The sequence below is a fragment of the Camelus bactrianus genome, chromosome 10, assembly GCF_048773025.1.
Source record: "Camelus bactrianus isolate YW-2024 breed Bactrian camel chromosome 10, ASM4877302v1, whole genome shotgun sequence".
Lineage (NCBI taxonomy): Eukaryota > Metazoa > Chordata > Mammalia > Artiodactyla > Camelidae > Camelus > Camelus bactrianus.
The window spans coordinates 44,181,212-44,203,525 of NC_133548.1; the positions used below are offsets into that span (position 1 = coordinate 44,181,212).

The window sequence follows — 22,314 nt, forward strand, 5'->3', positions numbered from 1 at the left end:
TCCAGGAACGCGGGTGGTTTAAGTCTGGGCTGCGCCCCGATCCTTCTGGCCAATCAGGAGCCACGTCCTCCGTCGCTCTTCTTTCCCGCCCCGCCCCTCCTGTCTCCATGGGAACGCCCCGAGTGTCTACTCCAAGGCCTGGGGCTTCGGTTTCTGACTAGCGGGCTGCGGCCATTGTTTGTCTAGACGGAGAATTTTGGCTGGTCCCCGTCCCTCCCCAGAGGCTCTGGAAGTGAGGCAGACTCCCGGGAGCATCAAGCTAGAAGCGAACATGGGCGGGGAGAGCTGTGACTGAAGATTGAGTGGCAGAAGGACAGCCAGGAGGCCGAGAGGCCGCTCCGCCTTAGAAATCTAGGAGATACCAGCGTAGGGGGGGTCCTACACAGCCGCCCTCCCCACGTTAAAACGGAGTGAGGGACGGGAACGGAGAGGCACAGGCGGCTTGCGCCCTGGGGCCGGAGTGCTAGGTGCCGGGAGGTGTTGGGGCGGAGTTCGGGCCGGGCGTCTGGATGCGCAGCGGAAGCCGGGCGTGTCTTTGCTGCAGGAGCAGAGGCCGCGCGGGTCCCGCTCCGTGAGAACCGTTTGTACGTCTGAATCCCGGGCTTGAGATGTAAGAATTCTGGAGGCCCTTGCTGCATAGGAGGAGCCCAAATCTGTCCTGCTCCTGGGACACCATGAATCATTTTTCTCTCTAGAGAAAGAAGGCTCTTAACTGTTTATCATTTTCCCCAGGTACCCGTGATCAGCAAGGGAGGACCGGGACGGCAGAGGCTCATGCCCCCGTTTTACAGGTGAGGAAAGTGAGGCACTGGGAGGTCTAGGAGTCTGGTCTTTTTCCAAGTTCTACAAGTTGTTGGTTATAGAGTTGAGACTATGATCAGATCCTGGGAGTCTAAATCTGGGATCCTTCGCTAAGGCTCTGTACTTTTATTTATGTTGTAAGAAGTAGGGGAGGGTGGTGGGATTATCTTTTTACTTAACTGATTGAACAAAATAAGAAAAATACTTTTAGGAGGAAACTAAGTGTGCTGCTATTATTCCGATTATTTTTTATTGTTCTTGCTATTCATAATGAACTAGGAAATCCTTGAGGCTCAGAGAGGTTAAATTATATAGAAAATATCTGCATCCCTGGAGAGACTAAACTGTGCAATCAGATTCTGGGTTTTCATGCCCAAACTAGAATTGTACGTTTTTTAAACGGTTAGAAATAAGATCTTGGGTGCCAATTCTTATAGCTCTCCTCCCTTGAAAAGGAACAGAAATGTTCTTGGGTTCCTTCTGACCTCTTTCTAGGAGACTTGAGGGATCACGTACAGTTAGTATGTGGGGATTGTGGTGAGTCTGGGAATTTTACATCATGCTGTCTTTCATGTCTCCTTCTTTTTCCCTCAGCTCAGCCTTTTCAACACTCCATCCTTCCCCAAAAAAGGAATATAGAGGAGGAAGGAATGTTCATTATTTTCCTCACAGTCTGATCCCAGGTGAGTGGGATTGTCTCTCCTCTTATAAAATGCCCCTGAATTCTCCATGGATAGTGGGAGTAGTGGAAGTAGCTAAGGGAATGGATGGGCCAGACTAAATAGAAAATGTTCCTCACTGGGCTGGGAAGCTTTCAAGCCTCCTATGCAGCAAGTCCCTGCCTCCCACCCAGTTTCTTTTCCCAACATTTACTCATTTATTCAGCCAGTCATTCAAGTCTACTATATAATTCAAACTGGTTTTGATAGCCTGAGATAAAGAATGTCTTTCCTTAACCTTGGGGAAATAAGGCACCTGAGGTTAATAAGAATTTCTAAAGTTATCACACAGTAAATAATGCTGCAATGAGTAGCACTTCTAAGCAAAAGACAGGAACAGGGACTCAAATTTAAATAATTGTTATAAATTGGAAGGTATCATTCCAGACATGAAGATTGTCAGTCTCAGGCAGAATATGAGGGGACAAATAAGGAAACTGGTCTAGTTGCAGTAGAGTGTAAGTGTGAATGTATAAGGTGAGGGCATATTGTGGAGGGCTGGTAATGTTTAATCGATTACTCATCCTTGTGCACCACTCAGAGTCCACTGCCATTATTGACATTTGGATGTATTTATTTACAGTCTTTTATCCAGTACTTAATATACATACATAATCACTAATCGGTACAAATACTAGTATGTGTGCATATGTATCCATACACAAACATACAAACATAATTTAAGATACATGAATATAGAGAAATTAGTATATATAAAAAAATTTGAATCATGACAAATAGGCTCCATTAGGGTAGGGAATGTTCCCGGTATATAGAACTCTGCCTAGCAGATAGTAAGCACTCAATTAATATTTGTTGAATGTATGAATGGCTGTTATATGTGTAATTCTTTTCATTTAACATATGCAGTGAACTTTTATCCAAGTATGTTTTGGTAGCATGAGTTTTAAAGATTATATAGTTTTTCATTCCAGGTATGTGCCATGCGTTATTTAAATTTCCTTTTAAAAAACTTAAGTTTTTCCCAATATTTTACTATTGTAAACAACTAATAATAAATATTCTTATACATAACTTATTAAGTGTATCTCTATTTCCTCAAGATATGCTCTGGGAAATAGGATAACAGATTCAAAGGATATAAACATGTTTTAGGCTTTTGAAAACTTAAGCTCTTTTGTAGAAATACTGCATGAACTAACTACTACAACCTTTTGATGAAAGTTCCTGTGTTGTTGAACCTTTACCAGCACTGAATATTACTTTTAAAATTTAGCCTTGAATTGCACCCTTTCAGTCTTTATTAAGAGCGACTATTTTAAACATATACGTATTGGTCATTTCATTCCTTCTCTGATAAATTGACTCAACATACATTACTTTTTTTCCTACTGAGTTTTTGTTTCCATTTGATAAAATGTACTCTTTGTATATAAAATATATAAACTATTTGTTATATGCTGTAAGTATTTCTCCTAGTTTATCATTTCCCTTTTACTTTTAAGGACTTCTTTGTTGATATAACTTGAATTTACATCAAGTGAAATCTTTTTTCTTTTTCTTTTTCTTTTTATGTATAGTTTTATGCTTTGAAAGCTCTTCTCCATTCCCAAATCTAATATGTAATTACTTTTATTTTCCTCAATTATTTTTTATAGCTTCACGTATTTTAAAAGTTTAACTCTTAAACCTATCAGGTATTTATTTTGGTGTGAGAAATGATGGGAGAACATAAAACATTCTGTGTTTTTCCCACTTACTTTCCTAGTAACATCTGCTTTCTCCACTGACTGTGGTGCTAACTTTTCATATACTAAATTACTATATTATTAACACACACATGCCCTCATGCACCCAGATCACTTTTGGGGCTGTCCTGTTTCATGGGTCCATTTCTCACTTCTTAGACAGGTAGAAGAATGTATTTAATTTTATTCCTTTATATGTAGTGCATTTAATCGGCAATGAAGAGGAATTTCCCCTTTCATTTTCACTCAATGAGGATAAGGAAAAGGAAGGAAATAGCTCATATATTGGGAACATTCCACAGAATAATATTATGATGATTTTCATTTTGGAGAAAAGGAAGTAAAAGTTACATATGGTAACTTTTAGATATTGGATATATTAGCCTGTTAGTATGTTTTATTACTATAGCATATCAAAATACAAGCCCTGGACCCACTACCTAAGCTTGTTTCATGTCTCTACCACTTTCTGGTTCTATAAATCAGAGTTACTTAACCAGATTCACATCTATGAAGTGGAGAAATAAAACCTACTATATAGGGTTATTGCAAAGATTAAATAAAGTCATACATGTAAGTGATTGACAAATAGAACTAATAATTGGTTGCTATTATATTAGTTAATATTTAAGCTATAATGCGTATCTGGTATAACTCTTTCTAGTCACTAAGACAAAAGAACTGAGGCATGGAATCTAGCTTAAATTTTTTTTCCAAATAGTGAGTCAGCTGTCCCAGTATCATTAATTAAATAAGCCATCTTTTCCCCACAAGTTTAATGTCACCTTTGTCATGTTTAGAATTCACTACAATAGTTGGGTCCATTTCCAGATTTCTAGTCTTTTCCATTAATCATCTTTTTTCCTGTGTCTACCACACAGTGTTAAAATTATAGAGGCCTTATTAAAGTTTTAATATGCCATTGGGTTAGTCTCCCCTCATTATTCCTTTTTCCTAATTTTCTTTTATCTCACAAAAGCACTTGAAAATCAGTTCATGCCCCCCACCCCCAAGTTGTTAGTATTTTGATTGGGAGCCCACTGAAAATTTTGATAAGTTTAATAAGAACAAAGTTATATTTATTTCTCCCACCTAAGATTGAAGAATATCTTCCTATTTTTTTCAATCCCTCAGAATTCTAAAATTGTCTTTATAAAGGTTCCAAGTAGTTTTGTTAAACTTATTTTCAGGAATTTGTATTTTTTAATTGCTATTATAAATGTCATTTAAAAATAACTTAATTATTATTTCTATGTCTGAACTCTAAGCTATGTAATTGGATTTTATATGTTAATTTGAACATTTATTGGGATATACTACATACATGCAAAAATATATGAAAACATATATGTACAATTTAAAATACAATAACAACATGGATAGCCACCATGTAGACCAGCAAATAGTTTTAAAAGCCCCCTGATAAGCCCACATCTTCATTCCTCCTTCTGCTAGAGAGACAACTATTAAACTATTATCTTCAATATTGCATTTTGTATTCCCTACCTTTTTTTTTTCTGAGTTTTAACTACCTATGTCTACATTTCTAAACAAAACTGTGTAGTTTTGCCTATTTTTGAACATTATATAAATGGAATCACTGCATATATTCTTCTGTGAATGGCTACTTTAACATAGTGTTAGATTTTTACAATGCAGCCATGTTGATGTAGATGCAGTTTATTTTCACTGCTGTGTACTATTTCACAGTATGAAAAACAGCTTATATATCCAACTTGGTGTTGTTGGGCTTTTTGGATTATTTCTAGTTTTTTGCTGGTGAGCAGTGATACTCTAAATGCGCTTGTACATATCTTCTGGTATAAATGTGTAAGTTTCTCTATGGTACAAACCTAGTCCTGGAATTTCTGGGACACTGAATTCCCTTATAATTGCTAATAATTTTCAGTTGGTTTTCCCAGAAAAACAATCAGACCCTCTACGATAATTTTGTCTGCTTGCTTTGGCAAGTGCTTTCATATTAATGATTTTAAAATAGTGAATTTGTGGTATCCTTGTTTCCAATTTTAATGAGAATGCTTTTAATGATTTACCTTTGGATTTGAGATATATTTGCATTTCTTTATTTTTCTGTAGCTAACTTGCTTTGTTTGTAGTTTTAAAGAAAGGATCAGTGGTGAATTTTAAGAGATAACTTTTGGCATTGATTAAAATAATTATATGGCTTTTCTTATTTGACATTATTATGATGGCTTATAGTTAATAGAGTTCCCCTTTGAACCTTCCTTTACCTTTTGGAATAAGCTACTAGTTCATCATGCTATAATATACTTTGGTATTGTAGCAGATTAATTTAATTCTTTGGGTGCGGAGAATTAGGTTTATTTATTTATTTAATTAAAATGGAATTACTGGGGATTGAACCCAGGACCTCATGCATGCTAAGCAGGTGCTCTACTACTGAGCTATACCCTACCCCCTGTAGATTGCATTTTCCAAAGATGGCCATAACTATAATTTACCCTATCCTTCACGCTCTTCTTACAATGTGACTTTCATTCTTTCCACCAATAGGTGGGATTGTGTCCCCTCCTGTCAAATTTGGCTGGGGCATGTGTTTGCCTCAGCCAGTGGAGCACAGCGGAAGTGATGATATGTGACTTCCCAGGCTAATTCATTAAAAAGGATGCAGGTTTTGCTTGCCTTTCTTTCTCAAGAAACTTGTCACCATGTTGAGGGGCATCCCAGGCCACATGAAAGGACCAATTAAAAAGAAACTGAGACCTTCCATCAACAATCACAGTCAACCTGCCAGCCATGTGAGTGAGCCACCCTAGAAGTGAATCCTCCAACCCAGTCAAGCTTTTAGATGGCAACTCAACAACAATCCCATGAGAAATCCAAGTCAGAACTGCCCAGCCAAGCCACCCCTGAATTTCTGACCCAGAGAAACCGTGAAAGATAATAATTATTGTTTTAAGCCACTAAGTTTTGAAATAACTAGTTATGCATCAGTAGATTATAAATACAGGTGTTGCTGCAGTTTATCAACCTTATATTTTACTTTATTTCTGAAGTTTCTATCAAGATTCATTACTAATATAGAGCTATAGTTTTCTAACATTTGCTGTCTTAGTGTTTTCCTAAATTTCTTAAAATTTTTGACAATTATTGTATACCTTGGAATAATTTAATATAATCAAATAATCTGTTCTTTGAAAATTTGAAAGACTTCATCTGAGGAAACTTTTGGGTTGTGTGAAGATAATATTTCATATTTCTTTGATAACTTGACTAATTTCTTTCACAATATCTGATCTGCTCAGGTTTGTTTTCCTTCTTCTCAGGGCCATACTGAGTGGTTTTCTAGGAAAAAATATATTTCCCATTCAGATTTTCAGATTTATGTTGTAAAGAATGTGGAAAGTGCCTACCCAAGATTCAACTAATCTTTGCTATTTCCCTAATCTCATTTTTAACTTTTTTCTATTTGTGCTCATCCCTTTTTGTCTCCTTTGGTAGCTTGTTGGGGATTAATCTATTTTATTGTTAATATTTTCCCCCTGAAGAACTGGCTTTTGGATTCATTTAGCAATGGTAAATGTTTTTCAATTCCAACATTTTATTTCACTAACTCTGTAACTTTCCCTTTAACATTCAAGTTTTTAATCCATCTAGTATTCCCATGTATATGATATGTTGGAGCCCAGTTTTATTTTTTCTCATATACTTAATCAGTTTCACAACACCATCTAGTATAAATAATTCATTCTTTCCTCTTTGATTTTTAATGCCATCTTTCTTGTTAATAGGTTTTCATATATGAACAAGAATATTGCTTAGTCGTTGAGTCCTCAGTTCTGTTCCACTGGGCTGTTCTGATTTTACTACTGTAGTTTGGTGATATGTCACTATCTGGTAGGACAAGTCTTCCTGCTTGGTTGAACTAAGTTTTTTTTTTTTTGAAGTATAGTCAGTTTACAATGTTGTGTCAGTTTCTCATGTATAGCACAATGTTTCAATCATACATGAGTATACATATATTTGTTTTCATATTCTTTTTCACCATAAGCTACTACTAGATATCAAATATAGTTCCCTATGCTATACAGTATAAACTTGTTTACCTACTTTATATTATATCAGTCAGTATCTGCAAATCTCGAACTTCCAGTTTATCCCTTCCCACCCCCTCCCCCTCTGGTAACCATAAGTTTGTTTTCTATGTTTGTGAGTCTGTTTCTGCATTATATATAAGTTCATTTGTCTTTTTTTTTTTTTAGATTCCACTTATAAATGATATCATATGGTATTTTTCTTTCTCTTTCTGGCTTACTTCACTTAGAATGACATTCTCCAAGGCCATCCATGTTGCTGAAAATGGCATTATTTTATTACTTTTTATGGCTGAGTAGTATTCCATTGTATAAATATACCACAACTTCTTTATCCAGTCATCTGTTGATGGACATTTAGGTTGTTTCCAAGTCTTGGCTATTGTAAATAGTGCTGCTATGAACATTGGGGTGCAGGTGTCCCTCTGGATACATGCCCAGGAGTGGGATGGCTGGATCATGTGGCAAATCTATTTTTAGTTTTTTTGTGAATCTCCATACTGTTTTGCACAATGGCTGCACCAAACTGCATTCCAACTAAGTCTTTGTGGACTTCTTTTCCCTACTTATAAATTTTAGAGAAAAAGTATATCCCTGTGTTTTGTTTATAATCATACTTTTAAAAAATCAGACTTGCAGAGATCTGACTTATTAAATTTTTAAGAGCATCTTTTGGCTTTATGCGTTTTCTCAATCATCTGTTTGTTACATCTTTGACTTTCAGCTTTATCCTTCTTTTTTGAAGTCTGCTCCTTTTTGAGGGGGGTGAGGATTTCTCTTTTCTAAGTTTCTGAGTTGAATGCTTAGGTTTTTTATCTCTAGCCATTCTTATTTCCTTTAAGTATTTATTTATTTGAGTCTTGAAATTTTTGATGTGTAATTATTATTATTCAATTCAAATTTTTCTTTATTATCATTATATTGTCCTTTAAATCCAAGGGATATTTAATATGTTACTTGGATTCCAGAAGTGTAGGTTTTTTAATTCCATTGTTGATAGTTCCTAAGTTTATTACATTGTAGCTAGAGAATGTATTCTGCATTATAGACCAATACATGGCCAATCCTGTAACAGTACTGTGGGTTCATGAAAAAAATATGTATTTTTACATTTATTATAATTACTGCTATTTTTGCCATCATATACTTTCTTTCTTTGAAACAGGATGTCTTCTGTTTTTATTTTGTTTTGTTCTTTATAGATCCTACTTTGGTTCTTATGGTGGTTGCCCTTAACTTGAAACCCATGTTAATTTTGATTTATGCCCACTGACTTCTCAAACTTATTAATATCTAAGAAGTTTTTCTACAAAGACAAGTACTTTAGCCTATGCTCATGTCCCTTTTCTCCATCCCTCCCTTATCAGCTGTTTGTATTGTCAACAGCCGTAGTTCAGGGTAGGTGTAGATATGCTCTCTCTTTTTCTTTTCTTTTTTTGTTCCAGGTTTTGTTTATCTGATTTCATTTGTTTTCATTTGTTTTATGATCACAATACACTTTATTAAGGTACTTGATCACCTTTCCTTATTATATCTTATGCAGCCTTTCTTGGATTTGTTTCTCTTCTTAAATGATTTGTTAAAAATATAGAGAGGTAAGTGTATATGTTTAAAGCATATATAGGTTAACTATTAAAAAACAGAAGTTTTATGTATGAAATCAAAATCATAGAGGAAAAAATAGGAGGCAATAAAAAATAAAACTCAAAGAGAAGACAGGAAAAGATGGAGGAAGAATTTTTAAAAATAATAAGTAAGATTTTAGAAATAAGTCCAAATATATTAGCAATCACAGTAAATGAACATGGATAAAACTTACCTATAAAAAAATTAGCCATACAGATTTGATGAAAAACAAAGTCTTGCTCTATGCTATTTGCAAGAGACCTACCTAAAATAATGCCACAAAAATTAGATTTATTAATCATGAACTAATATATAGTTAAGAATGAGTTTCAAATTTGTATATAGCAAAACCTGACAAAATAATAAGAATGAATCAAAATTTCAAATACATAAAGAATTATTTTAACAGACCTTTCTTGAAAAGGACTTTTTAAATAAGACTTTAATAGTTGGAAAGATAACTGTGTTTATGGATAGGAAGACAAGAGGGATGTCAAGTTTACATAATGTTCTGGGGGAGGTTTATTTATATAGAAAGAGAAGAGAGTGGGAAATTATCAAGCTCCCTGGAGAAATGGTGAATCTTGGTCAGTATAGAAAAGGCAACAAAACTGAACCTATGACATTTGTTGTGGTAAAGTAAGGATGTTCTCAAACACTGAAAGGGATCATGTCACAAGAGCCCAGAGCCAGCCTGAAAGAAATCCCACTAATCTAAGATAAGGGGGGGGGGTGTTGAACATCTAAAAGAAAAAGTACTGCAATTTGATCAAAACACATCAAATATGTAAAAATCAATGAATTCATAAAAATGCTGAAAAGCAAAATAATACAAATCGTATGAGTTGTAGTTGGTGGTTACTTTGTCCCATCTCATTACTCTGCAAATTGATTTTTTAAATGGGGTACTTTGGGAAGTAATCAAGCATTTATCCTTTTTTGATTGGACAACATTTCAGGGTAACCAGAAAATTTGTGATGGGGAGTTCTTCATTATAGGATTACAGCTCATATATGCACAAGGAATAGCAGAATTAGAAAACCAAATTGCAATTCTTAATGAAATAACAGATCTAAGAAATAGTCATCATTTACTGCTAAAACTTTGAGTGAAAGATTTATGGGAAACATTAGAATCGAAGGACTGCACTGACAGCGCTTGAACCCACCGCTTAGTAAATTTAGCAACCCTAAAGTACCATAACAGGAAGTATATAGCAGGTATTCTTGTCAGAAAAAAAAATGAACTTTAGTCTTCAGAGGCTTCGGGAATAAAAGGACCAAGTAACAGGAATGGAATAAAGAACAAGTAAAAACACCACAAGGAAACAGTTAGCCAAATAATTGATGAGGGATGTTCTGTAAAAGTGCTATTCAAAGTCCAGTCCCTGGTCCAGCAGCATTAGCATCACATGAGAGCTTATTATAAATGAATCTTGGGTCCTACCTAGGACCTAATGAATCAGAGTCTCTGGAGATGGGGCCCAGGAAACTGTGCTTTAACAAGTTCTCCAGGTGATTCTGATACTTAATGAATTTTGAGAACCAGTTTTCTACACAATAAATGTCTGGGTTTCTTTAACAAATCAATGGCATGATAAATTAAAAAAATTAAAAGGTAGAAGGATACTGTTACAGACAAGAGAGATTTAAGAAATATACAGTAACCAAATATAAGTTGTAGATCTTTTTTGGATCCTGATTCAGACAATTCAGCTGTAACAAGTATTAATTTGAAGTGAATGTTAGATATTAAGTACTATTAATTTTGTTAGGCAGTTAGGTTTTTTAAAGTCCCTATTAGTTAGTGAAAGATATATATTGAACTATTTCTGAAATAATTATATGTGAAATGATTTAGGCTTGGGATTTGCTTTCAAATACTCCAGCAAATAATAATAACAATAATATTAATAATAGGGGAAGCAGAGGATTGAAATAAATTTGACAAAATAATATAATATATATTGATATATTTATATATATAAATGATAATTATTGAGTTGTTATATGGGACCTCACTATATTGTCCTCTTTATTACTCTTGTGAATGTTTGAAATTTTCCATACTCTGTCGATGATGCAAAGTCTTGTAGCAATTATGACAGAAGCTTAATCAGTTCTGGTTGGTGGTACACAAAGGGCTATAATTTCATTTCTCATAAAATCACTGCTAATCTAGTGTAATACTGTTTCCTTTCATTTTACCTTATGTAATATTAATAATGCAAAAGCGACTTCATTTTTGTCCACATTTTTGTTATAGATTAGCCTATCTTAATTTTAATCTTTTAGAATTCAGTAGTTCAGTGTGTCTCTTCTAAGCAGTATGCCTCTATACTTTAAAACTGTTTTAATATCCTTTTGTCTATTAATAAATTTAGTTGCCATCTTAATTTATTCTTTATGTAACTTCCTTCTTTTTCCATCCCTAGATTTTGTACCTACTAATTTTGAATGTAGGTGTCCTGCTTTTAACTTTTCTAGTGGGGGAAATCATTTGCAACATATTTTAAAAAATATTTTCAAGGGAAGTTTTATAGTGTTTTTTAGTAAACTGAAATGCACATGCCTAAAGGTTCTAATTCTGGAAATGTATCATCTAGATATGTTATTACAAGTGAGTGTTGTTCAATGATACATTTGAGAGAGTTGATCACTGCTCTATTGAGATAGCCAGGAAACTAGAAATAGTGTGCATCAGTTTGGGAACAGTTAAATCCTGGAACATCATAAAGTGAAATGCCATGCAACATGTACAATATCTTAGTCATCTATTGCTGCATAATAAATTATACTTAGCAGCTTAAATTAACAAACATTTGTTATCTCACTCAGTTTCTAAGGGTCAGGAATCTGGAGCAACATAGCAGTGGGGTTCTGGCTCAGGGCTTCTCATGAGGTTGCAGTCAAGCTGTCAGCAGGCCTTTGTCACTGGAAGGCTTCACTGGGGCTGGAGGATCCACTGCTAAGATGCTAAGTCACTCACATGACTATTGGCAGATGCCTCATTTCTCATTGAGGACAGATAGCCTCAGTTCCTCACCACGTGGGCCTCTCCACAGGACTGCCTAAGTATTCTCACAACATGAGAGGTAGCTTCTCCCAGAGTGACTGATCCGACAAAAAGAGCAAGGAGGAATCTTTTATGAGCTAGTCTCGAAAGTTGCACACCATTGCTTCCCCTTTTGCTTTTTCTTCTATTCATCATCGGCTCACGTTCAAGGGGTGGGGAATTAGGCTCCACTTTTTGAAGGGAAGGGTACCAAATAATTTGTGGGCATATTTTAAAATCACCACAAATAAGATAGGTCTATATGTACTGTAATGGGAAGTTGTACACTACATGTTATATGAAAAAAGCAAACTGCAGAATGATCATGTCTTTGTTACAGAAAAACATTAGCAGGCTATGTATGTATGAAAAGCGTCAGAAAGGATACAGTGAAAACTCTAGTTGTTATTTTTAAGTTATTTGGGGAGGGTTGGCTTTCAATTTTAATTTGTATTACTTCAGCATTGTTATAATTTTTATGAACTTATTTTCAGTAAAAGAAAATAGACTCTTAATCTCTAGTATATTTTTAATTTATTTTGGGGGCGGGGTAGGTAACTAGGTTTACTTATTTATTTATTTTTCAGAGGACATACCTGGGATCAAATCCAGGACCTCGTGCATGCTAAGCATGCACTCTACCAGTTGAGCTGTACCCTCCCCTCTAGTATATTTTTTAAATAAATTCTTAAATCTTTGTTAAAATAACAAAGCCAATAACAACAGACTGGGTTTTGTTTACTGTACATTTTACAGAATGTAGGACCAGTGAATTCATTTATCACAATGACACCAAATTTTCATCTTCTGAGGATCCCAGGTTTCTTATTTATATACTCATTTGTTTGTGTTAAAGTAGACTTACTGCCTTTAAAATTTTTTAACATTTATTTTATAAACATTTAAAAATAAACAGCACTGAATTTTCTCATTCTTGAATTCTGATTTGTGATTAATGTTTCATTTTTTTAGGCATGGATTATCATTTAGTTTATTTGGAAAATAGTACTTGGGTGGTATATTTTAAATCCTTGAATATTTCAGTATATCTTCCTTTTGCCTTTCTACGTTAACACAATATGGCTGTACTTGGAAATACTGATTTACAAACCTTCCCAAGTTGTTTTTAAAACTTCTCTCACTTTCGCTTAGTAGGTATGCCTGGGTTTAAAAACCACCACTTTGTAACTACATGACCTTGTACTTAATCTTGCTAAATGTTAATTTCCTCATTCCTTCAATGAAGAGGAATGTTGATAATGATACCTTACTGGATTGTTGTAATGATAAATGAGATAACATAACCTTCTTCATATAACTGCTAGATAGTATTTAGCTGCTGCGATGATTATAATGATATGATGATGATGATGATGATGACAGTCTAGTTTCCTTACATTTTATTGTAAATTCCTTAAAAGTATCTATTTATTTTATTCTTGGTATTTACTGAGCATTATAAATTGAACTTTACAGTTGAGAATGTGTCATCAAAGAAATAAAATGAATTTGTCACCTAACCAACTTATGATGTTATTTCCACTAAAAGAATTGTTTTTAGGTAGTTAGAATACATGCATTTATCTCTTCTTTTTCTCTAAAACTGCATAATAATAAAAAACTAAGAAATTTATGAACTTACAGTGGTGAAGTTGAAGAGCCATCAGCAAATGAGAAATTGCAACACAAACTTGGAAGGCAACAAGAGGAGGAGTGGTAAGAGCCACATAGGGCTAAAGACATTACATCCCAGAATACTCCCTAGGGCAGTACAGACAAGAAAGGAACTGATGAGCCCTGTGAACTTCAGAGAGGCTCACATCCATACCATCTGGGGCAGAGGGCCAGACAAAAAAGAAGATCCTAAAATATTTCCCAAGGGGAAAGAAAAAGTTGCCTACAAAGGAATTACAGTTTTTTTTTTTAATCACTCTTAGCAACACTGAAAGCTTATAAACAGTGAAGCAGTTCTGAGAAAAATTCTTTTCACTCTAGAATTCTATACCCAGCCATTTGTGAAGGATAGTAATAAAGACTTCAGGCATAGAGTGATTCATATGATTTGAGTGATTCATATGATTCTTGGGAATTCTTCCTAGTACACATGCTTGGAGATTCTCCTTTAAAGAAAACGTCACCTGTTTCTCACCTTTGCTTTTTTCAGTGGCCACAGGCTTAGCATTCATAGGCCTGACTGAACTCACTTGGTTATGTGCCTCCCAGTTAATGGAGTGAATCACAAAAGAGGAAGAGTCATATGATCTTGAAAATGGAGCACTAAAGAGTAGCCAGCCCTAACTTGAGCAGGAAGATGGACATTTCCAAGATAAAAGGAGTGGGTGAGGGGATGAGACACTACATAAAATAGATTATATAGAGCCTTTCAAAGTAATAAGACTTTGAGGACAGTAAATTTATTAAGTAAAAATTAAACAAGTAATTCTCCCAAACAGTATATAATCATATTCAAAATCATATAAGCACTACTTATTGATTTAACCAGAAAATTAGTGATAATGCTACATGAGGATGAGGAGTGGAGGTATGGGTGGTCGCATCTGATTCCTCATTTCATAGTAGGAAGTAAATAGATAATATCTAAGATGATCAATCATGAAGCAATAATATAAGCAACATGAAGCTATATTGGTACAGTTGGGAAACAGTTTTGGTCCAATGTATGTAGACTTTGGAAAAAAACAAAGTGGCTCTAGCTGTAAAATGGGGATAGTAGTATCTACAATTTAGGATTGCGGTGAGGATTATGTGCAATGTACATGAAGTACTTAGCCCAGTAGTTAGCAGACAAATGCTTATATAAATGTCTCTTATGATGGTGGTGATGGTGTTCAATGATTTGGATACATTATTTCACGACTTGATCTATATTATTGTGTCTCCTCTTGCGTTTCTTGATTTTCTTCATTATTGGAGTTCTTTCTCTTTTTGGTTTGCCACTTCTGTTACTTGCTGATGTCTTTTTCTTTGTCCATCTTCCCACTTAGATTTCTTCTTTCTGGAAAGCCTGATCTTTGAACAGATGGCAGTAACATTTGAAGATGTGACTGTTATTTTTACTTGGGAGGAATGGAGATTCCTGGATTCTTCTCAAAAAAAGCTCTACAGAGAGGTCATGTGGGAGAACTACACAAATGTCATGTCAGTAGGTAAAGTTACCCAGCTATTAGGAAATAGGGTTAGTCTCTTCAGGGACCAGTTTCATTGAATATTCTGGTTATTTATCTGGGTGTTATATTGAGGTGGAAGAAATTATTCTAAAAAATGGGTCTTAAATCACATGACAAATAGATGACAAAGATATATCTTCCAAACAAGCTATGTAATTAATAGGTATTTGTGATTATTATTATTAATTATTTTCCAGATTACACTTAAAGCACAGATTTTCACACATAATTTTGTTTAGTATTAAATTTTTTCTCCATGTACTATTTGTGCAAGTTAGCTCTTTCTGTATAATATACAAACTACCCCTAACTTAGTGACTTAAAATAAACCTTATTATTTTTCATGATTCTGGTTGGTTAGATGGATCTCCTATCATGGAGTGACTTGACTGGGGCTGGATGGTCTAAGATAAGGCTGGACAGCCTGACTCACATGTCTGGCAGTTGGTCAGTATCAGTGTTATAACAGGCATATGTTGACCATATGTCTCTCTTCAGGGAGGCTAGTCCAGGCTCATTTACAGGGTGGTGGTCACAGGACTCTCAAAACCATCAAGAAAGGCCAAGCCCCAATGCATAAGCACTTTTCAAGTCTCTCCTTGTATCACTTTTGTCTCGGTGACAAAAGCATTTTACATAACCAAGCGTAGAGTCAGTGTGGAAAGAAAACACCCAAAGATGTAGAAAAAGTAAAGAGTTGTTTGTACAACCTACCACACTATTCTAGAACAAAAAAACAGAAACCATATTTTTTCTCATAATAATGCCCCGAATAGAATAATCTAATTAAATCTTAGTCTTTAAGACTATTTCCCTGAAAGCTTTCTCTTTTATTTCTAACAGTACGTGGTAATAAATGCTCAAGATATGTTTTTTGAATGAATGAGTGAATATACAAACAAATGGATTTCACACCCAAATATGGAGCAGCCTAAGTCACAACCTTCTTCCCCTCTTGCACACACATATATATTCCTGTGATTCTAAAGGTTGTTGCAGATTTTTTAAACACAGCTTTCATTTTACCACTGGATTATCTGCTTATTTTTCTAGGAAACTGGAGAGAGAGGTACAAACCCCAAGAAAAAAGATTCAGATATTTAACACATGACAATCTTTCTTGCTGGCATGGCTGGAGGAATGCCAGCACTCAGATATATGAGAATCGAAACTATGAGGAAAGTGTTCAAGGTAGAGATTCCAAAGACCTAAAGCAGCAACACCTTTCCCACTATCAGGAATGGTCACTACTCTCCACACAAGTACCAGAGTATGGCAACCATGAACTGACTTCTGAAGGCAAAGGTCCCAGGAACTTAAAATATACAAAGTTTATACCTGGTCAGTCCTTAGAAACAAAACACACTGAAGACGATGGTAGAGGAATCTATGTGTGTGATTCACGTGGTCTTCAAAGTAGATGCCATGTTGACATATCCAGGAAAAATCTCTGTATGGAAAAAGAACAGAAGTTCATAGGTCAGCATTCTTACCTTCCAATAGTGGAAGACCTTCCAGAGTATGCTGGGGAGATATGCCAAAATGACCTGCTAAATGGCTCTATAGAAGAGAAATACTGTGGATGTGATAAATGTAAAGAAATGTATTTTTGGAACTCACCATGTGTTCTCCACAAGAGAAACCAACTTGGAGGAAAGTTCTATCAATGCTCCATCAGCACAGCGTGCTTCCCCCAGAGGTCAGACCTATACAGACATCCAAGAATCCACATGGGTAGCAAGCTGTACAGATGTGAAGAAGCTGCCAGTAACCTTAGCCAGAGCTTAGGTGTTCGCTTTCATCAGAGAGTCTACCCAGGGGAGGTGCCTTATATATATAATGTGCGTGGTAAGAGCTTCAGTCAGTTCCCTAGTCTTCACCATCATCAAAGAGTCCACGCTGAAGAGAAATGCTATAGACTGCAATGTGACAAGGACCTCAGTAGAAACTCATTGTTTCACATTCACCAGAGACTTCACATTGGAGAGAAGCCTTTTAAGTGTGGTCAGTGTGGTAAGAGTTTTAGTCGGAGTTCAGTACTTCATGTTCATCAGAGAGTCCACACCGGAGAGAAGCCATATAAGTGTGATGAGTGTGGTAAGGGCTTCAGTCAGAGCTCAAATCTTCGAATTCATCAGTTAGTCCACACCGGAGAAAAGTCCTATAAATGTGACGACTGTGGGAAGGGCTTTACCCAGCGCTCAAATCTTCAAATTCATCAGAGAGTGCATACAGGAGAGAAGCCTTATAAATGTGAGCACTGTGGGAAGGACTTCAGTCACAGCTCAGATCTTCGCATTCACCAGAGGGTCCATACTGGGGAGAAACCCTATACGTGTCATGAGTGTGGGAAGGGCTTCAGCAAGAGTTCCAAACTCCACACTCATCAGAGAGTACATACTGGAGAGAAACCCTATAAATGTGAACAGTGTGGTAAGGGATTCAGTCAGCGTTCACATCTCCTCATTCATCAGAGAGTCCATACAGGAGAAAAACCCTATACATGTGATGACTGTGGAAAAGGCTTTAGTCACAGCTCTAACCTTCACATTCATCAGAGGGTCCACACCGGGGAGAAGCCTTACCAATGTGCTAAGTGTGGTAAGGGTTTCAGCCATAGCTCAGCTCTTCGAATTCATCAAAGAGTCCACACAGGAGAGAAAACTCATAAATGCCATGAGTATTATAAGGGATTTGATCAGAATTCACATCTTCACAGTAATTGCAGAAGAGAAACCTTATAATTCTGTTCATTTAGTTAACAGCTTTAATCAAAGCTTCACCTTAAGCCCAGTAAATGCTGATGGGAAGGAAATTCTATAAATAACCCAAATAATCTCAAGCAATATTTATATTTGCCCTAATTCATACTAGGAATCATTTGCTTCAAGAGGAGGGCCTAATATTTTAAATTAAAGTATTTTTTCTATTATAAATATTATACATAGTCACTAAAAAAAAATGTAAGTCAAGAAGAAAACTTTTCATCCTATTTCATTTTGGTCTTTTTTATGTGTATGCAATTATACTGTATGTTCAACTTTGTATTTCCACTGACTTCATAACATTTACTATATTTTGGTTTGAATTGAAATTGGTTAGCTACCAATGAAACAGCATCTTGACTCCCCTGTAAAGTCCCTAGGAAGCTACAGAAAAAAATGAAAACACAAAACTTGAAATTCTAACTGGTAGACAACCTGTTGCTCAACTGCGGAAGAAGTGAATTACAGGGCCAGTAGATTTCAGTTGCTTATGACAAAAGACAGGAAAACGTTGTATGACCCGTTATCCAAGATAGGATTATCTTAGAGATGTTATTTCTGCCAACCAGAAAACTCAAGAACTGTCCTTTTGTCACAGAAGTGCTGCACTCTGAGGTTACCATAATACACTCACCCATTCCCCTCCCCAGTTTTCCACATTTATTCATAGGTTCAGACACCAAGTAACAAGAAGTATGATTTAGTTTCTCTTCGTAGGTGTGTGAAAATTCTGGTTATTCTCAAAACCAAAGAGGGAGAATGGATAAAGACCTCTGCAACAGTAAATGTCAAAAGACAACAGAATAACATCTTCAGAATTGTGAGATTGAAAATCTCTTTTATCGCCTATAGTTTTTTTTTTTAATCAGCTGAATTGTCCTTTACATGTGTAGGTGACAAATTAGATAAGAAAACAAAATATATCATATGTGTACCTTTCTTAAAGAGAGCTCAAGAATGTGGAAGTCACAGTATAAAAGAACTGGTGACAAACACTAAAATCAGTTAAACATGCAGTTAAGTCTGGAATAATTAATTTGTTTACAAAGCTTTAAAAATTTTAAATAGTTGTGCAAGAAAATAATATACAAATGCTGAGTATAAAAACAGATTATATGTTAAAGTCTGGGTAGGAAAATAGAGTTTTCAGACACTCAGTTAAATTTGAATTTCAGATATACAATGATAATTTTTTAGTATTAAGTATGTCCCAAATATTGCATGGAACTTATACTAAGAAATTGTTTGTTTATATGAACTTTGAATTTAATAGCATTTTGTGTTTTTATTTGTTAAATCCGGCAACTAAATGAGGGAAGGACAGCAAAAGAAAGTGTGCTACATTTCTGATCTTAAATAGCGTGGATTCACTACATTTTGTTCCTGACTTTAACAGTTCTAGAAATAAAGGTCTTAATTTTTTTTTTTTACAAAGTTAGAAATTACAACTAACTACTAACAAAAGCACATATTTCTTTCAAAACAGAAGATAAAAATAAAGAATATTCAGTCCCTATAGCAAAAGACAGAAAGAACAAGATGATCTAAAAAATTAGAGAATATGGATCAAGATGAAAGCAAATCAAATTTATCAAAATAAGTTAAATCTCCCCTTAAAAAGTCTGAAAACCCTAGATTGAGTTAGAATTTTACCTATATGCTCTACAACAGAAAAGATTAAAGCAAAATACTGATCAATTTTCAACTGATCAGTTGCTCAATACTGAGCTATTAATTTTATTGATTTAAAAGAATACACAAATATTTGGCAAACATAAAGGTATCCCAAAATATGTTTTTAAAAGTTAATTTAAAAATAAACTAATTAAACCCATTAAGGTGGATAAAAATATAAAAACCAATAGTATCCTAAATACTTGCAATAATCAGAATACAGTGGGTGCAAAAAAGAGTTTTTAATACTAAAATTTCTTAAATAGGAACAAATAGCAAAAATGTAGAATGAAAATAATGAAAAGCAAAACATTTAATTGTAAATAAAAGAGGACTTGAATAGAGAAGTCCTATAATTTTTTCAGAGGGAAAGTTCCTTAATTTATAGATTTATTTCAAATCTGATCAAAATCCCAATGAGATCTGAAATTAAAAAATATTATAAAGTCTTTTAAGAAAAAGAAACATTGGAAAAGAGCAGAGATAATTATAAGAAAGATTAATGATATTACCCTCATATATAATAAATGATATATTGAAATTAAAATGTTGAGAACTTGATCATACATTTTAAAAAATGTTCAGAATGCTCAGTTACTGAATAACTCAGAAATAAATCAGTGTATGGATTACATATGTATATATAACATTAAGTAAATATGCTTAAATACATATGACAAAGACTTATGAATAGAAGGATTATTCAGGAAATTGTGCTGAGAAAATTATTTAACTCTTTGGTGAAAAATAAAATTAGACTTTCATCTCATGACTGACATCTTATATATTTTGACCTACTAATATATATTGATTAAAGCACAAATTTTCAGCCTGTGTTCCACAAACCCCTATATGTTTTCATGAAAGCTGTCATCAAAAATAAAAAAAACACAAGCTAACCCCATTTTTTAAGTGATTCACATTCAAGATTAGCACAAGATATTTTTTAAGAGGAGGTGCTACTCTCTGAAACATAAAATTTTAAACATTTACCCAATTTTACATATAGTTATGTATGGTTTTTATATAGTTGAAAACATAACACACGTGTGCATTTTTTGAGAGTTTGATGAACTGGAAGAACTCAGAAAAAATGCCTAAGAATTGGACCACAGTAAAAAATTTTAAACTGTAGGTTAAGAACATATGGAAGTCAAGACAACAATAGGGAAAATATTTTCCATGATTATGATAGGAACTTTTATAAATTAATAAGATGGACACCTAGTTAAAATGGCAAAGGACATCAACAGATTAAAGCAATGAAATACAACTTTTATTAACAAAAATTATAATAGCTATTTTCAGTGAGAGTACAGATGGATACTTACTACTTATGTTGAAGGTAAATAGACTTTTTGGGAAAACAATTTGGCCAATCGTGACCCTCAAAATTGTTACTACTCTTTCCTTGATTTCCTATCTAGGCATATATCCTGTGGAAATAGAGTTGCACTCTATTAGGGAACTTCTGTTTGCAAAGAACAGAGATCCACTTAACTTACCTCATTTAAATAAAGTTATATAAAATTATGTTTTAAAATCACACACACACACAAATCCAAGGACAGAAGCTTCAACAGGAGAACTTGCTCCAGAAAGCCATTAGACAATGAGACTACTTTTTCAAGAACTTATTTTTGTTTCTTTGGTTATCCTCTTTTCTTTCTACAGACTGACCTCCTGTTTACTCACTCTGCGCATGCTTATCAAATTACCACCACATCCCTGATTAAGTTTTTTTGATTTTATTGCCCACCACTAACATGTAACTTCTTTCTGAGTCTGAGATTCAGATTTCTGAATGAGGGAAAATGATTGGCTCAGTTTATAATTACTACCTCTAGACAACTCTTTTAGGCCAGTCCAAACCATAGGCTACTAGTAAGCTTCAGACTGGTTAGCTTCGTATCAGATGTTCACTCTGGTGTTTTCAGACATGCCCAGGGATGGGATGACAGGCATGTAACATGGTTGTTAGGGCTGATGTTCAAATAAATTTCTCTAGAAAGTGGTGGGTCTGGACCAAGTATTCTGAACTACATTAGAACACATACATAGATAAATGTTTGAGATATTTATTGAAGTATTTTTATGCTGCCTTCCCCTAAAATAGGGGAAAGGTCAAATAAATTATGATGCACCTATATGATTTTATGTTATGCAGTCACTAAAACTTATATTTTCCAAGAACGTTGTAACGATAAGACTATACTTACGGTGTTAAGAGAAAAGTACAAGATATAGAACTCTATATGGGGTAAAATTCTATTTATATATTTATACAGGTATTTCCATGGGGAAACTATTGAATATATACAAAAATGTTATTAGTGGGTTTCTTTGATAGGATGGATTGTAGTTATCTTTATGTACTTCATACTTTTCTGTATTGTTTTCTATTTTTACTGGTGTCTTTTCATAAAAAATAAAAATCACTTTTTTATATACAACTTTTTAAAAATGTTAATGGTACATGATATTCCATTGTGTGGCTGTACCATAATACTTAATTATCTCTATGTTATCAGGGACTTAGACTTTTAATTTTTATATTATGAATTAAACTGCCATAAATGTGATCATGTATGAAGTTTTCTATTTTAGGTAATTTTTACAATTTTCTATATTCAATTATTGGGTTAAAAGATAGGAGGCAGAAGGTACAAGCTGTGCAAAGAAATGGAATAATGAAATTACA

The 22,314-nt window shown here is 34.5% G+C and overlaps 1 protein-coding gene across 5 annotated transcripts; it reads left to right on the top strand.

Moving 5' to 3' along the window:
• Window positions 1–116: 116 nt before the first annotated feature.
• On the top strand, window positions 117–22,195 carry ZNF214 (zinc finger protein 214). 5 transcript variants are annotated; one of them, XM_045523783.2, is made up of 5 exons: window positions 117–232; window positions 733–791; window positions 1,396–1,484; window positions 14,992–15,153; window positions 16,228–22,195. In XM_045523783.2, the coding sequence occupies exons 2-5, from the start codon at window positions 775–777 to the stop codon at window positions 17,916–17,918; spliced, it is 1,959 nt and encodes a 652-aa protein (XP_045379739.1). In that variant the 5' UTR covers window positions 117–232; window positions 733–774; the 3' UTR covers window positions 17,919–22,195. The 5 variants fall into 5 exon arrangements, with proteins under 5 accessions (XP_045379739.1, XP_045379738.1, XP_045379740.1 ...); XM_045523782.2 differs by having other exon boundaries at window positions 118–610; XM_045523784.2 differs by lacking the exons at window positions 117–232; window positions 733–791 and having other exon boundaries at window positions 14,992–15,149.
• The last annotated feature ends 119 nt before the right edge of the window (window positions 22,196–22,314 follow it).

Bases quoted from the DNA above. Each gene is read 5' to 3' on its own strand.
- ZNF214 (XM_045523783.2), top strand. The intron at 1,485-14,991 runs GTGAGTGGGATT...CTTCCCACTTAG, and splicing joins TCCTCACAGTCTGATCCCAG to ATTTCTTCTTTCTGGAAAGC. The intron at 15,154-16,227 runs GTAAAGTTACCC...TTATTTTTCTAG, and splicing joins CACAAATGTCATGTCAGTAG to GAAACTGGAGAGAGAGGTAC.